At 38.6% G+C, this 1,944-nt stretch overlaps 1 protein-coding gene across 1 annotated transcript in view; it reads right to left on the bottom strand.

The window, feature by feature from the left end:
- Window positions 1-1,291: 1,291 nt before the first annotated feature.
- Window positions 1,292-1,944, bottom strand: part of LOC112526580 (histone deacetylase complex subunit SAP18) — a 6,904-nt gene continuing 6,251 nt past the window's right edge. The window contains exon 6 of the mRNA XM_025136928.1: window positions 1,292-1,473. Within this exon, the coding sequence (XP_024992696.1) occupies window positions 1,441-1,473 (33 nt within the window). The 3' untranslated portion in view covers window positions 1,292-1,440. The remainder of the gene's footprint in view (window positions 1,474-1,944) is intronic.

Raw genomic sequence — 1,944 nt, 5'->3', positions numbered from 1 at the left:
AACTTTAAAATGGTTCCAGTTATGATTCCTTTACGATTTTTTCCACCTCTCATCATTGTTCCACTTTTTTCCTCATCTCACTCGATCGACTCTTTCATCGGCTGAAGAACGATATGTCGTCTTTCTGTTTCTAGGTTAAGATTTCGGTTCATCGTCTCTTGCATGGTTCGCGCCCTCGTAGCAAAATACAATGCACCTTTCATGAACCTAAATTTTTTTACCCTTCGCTGGAAGAATAATATGGTGGCACGTGCCACCGTATGCTCTACTCTAGGTCCGTCCATGAACATATTGTATATCTTTTGGATTGATAGGTTTCGATGTAACCACAACGAAATGACCATTGCTCAGATCTATTGGTGGATTCAGTAATAGCTTACGGGCTGTCGGTGCCCACTATATATCGTCCTGATATAATTGAAACTTTTTTGGGGTCCTAACCCACTTTAAATTAACGTGTGTTCCTTTAAGTTAACAAAAAGTGGTTGCGGTTTACTGATAGTGTCATTTCATGTGGCATTATAGATTGCAATTCCATTTGGTCATAAGGTGTTTATAACGTATCTTTTTGGTTCAAACATTAAATGGGTCGAGTTTCGTTTTATATGTGTATCAAATGTCGATTTGTAAGCCCTAGCACCTACGTGATGGAAAAAACGTGTATATGCTTAATGACTATTTTACCCCTACAAAAAACCAGTATTAACATGGATCAAAATATTTCTAGGGTTTTGCCGACTATTTCCATCCCGAATTATGCCAACATAACTTCCAACGGAGTATGGAGAAAAACACGACATACAAGATGCGAAATCAAATTTAATTTTTCAAGACGTTCGTATCATTAGATACGAATGTGGTAAATTATGTTGAGCGTTTTAAACGTCAAACGTTACAGGGACACAAGTTTAAAACTAAAATTTGCAACACGTTTAATGGTAGAAGAACTTTATTGTCGGTATCTTAGTTGGAACGATGTTTAACTCCACTTTATAAGATGACTGTTTCAGTCCCTTTAATCGGGTCCTCAACCAGTCCTCATAACCGGTCCCAGAAAGCCCGGTGTAGGCCCGTTTAATTTTTTTGGGTTGCCTGGTAGAGCCCTACCGGTCCCTAACCCATGCAAAATAGCTCTTCTTTAACCGGTTAACACATGGGCCCAAGTTTAGTTACCTTGGACCGGTCGGTCTCAAAGGCCGGTTACATTAGCCTAGAGATGGCTAAATTAGCCCATCTCTACTTCCAGACCAAGATGATCATAAATCATACTTCTAAGGTGACAAACTCGAACTCATCCACGAATACACGTTTAGAAAATTTTCCTTCAGTACAAGCGTAATATAAACTATATCGTTTAACAAACCCGAAATCGCACCATTGATAGCAGGATCCATGACTACTCTACGAAACCACCAGGGGACCTAAACACAACGTAGAAGTCTAAAGTATTGCCACATCCAAGTAATCTCCAATCTGCAAATTGCACGTCGTTAGAACTACATACAAAAATATAAGCTTCAAACAGGTTTTTTTTAAATAACTAAAAGAGTTGTGATGTAAATGAAGGTTCATTTTTTTCCGAAGAGATATGGTCAAATGACCCAAACGATGTAAACGTAGCATTGCATATGGTAAACCAAACTAAGGGTCTGTTTGTTAGCAGTTTAATGGGACTCACAGCTTATTCGGTTAGCTATACATGACTACTTGGTAGTGGCTTAATGATATAGAAAATGGCTTTTTCACTAAGCTTCTAGGGGGAGCTTTATGCAGAAAGCCAAGTTGTTTTAAAAACTTCCCCTCCCAATAAAAAAAGCGCTCCTCCCATCTATAAGAAACCCTCCCAAACAAAAACTTTTCCAATCTATACAAACAGTTAATCCACAGACAGCTTTAGGACTTGAAGGAAAACCAACCAAACAACACAATAAATCTCACACAGAG

This window comes from Cynara cardunculus (assembly GCF_001531365.2).
Source record: "Cynara cardunculus var. scolymus isolate 2C chromosome LG 14, CcrdV1, whole genome shotgun sequence".
Lineage (NCBI taxonomy): Eukaryota > Viridiplantae > Streptophyta > Magnoliopsida > Asterales > Asteraceae > Cynara > Cynara cardunculus.
Note: the sequence above shows the minus strand (reverse complement) of the source record. Positions and strands in the feature narration are given on the sequence as shown.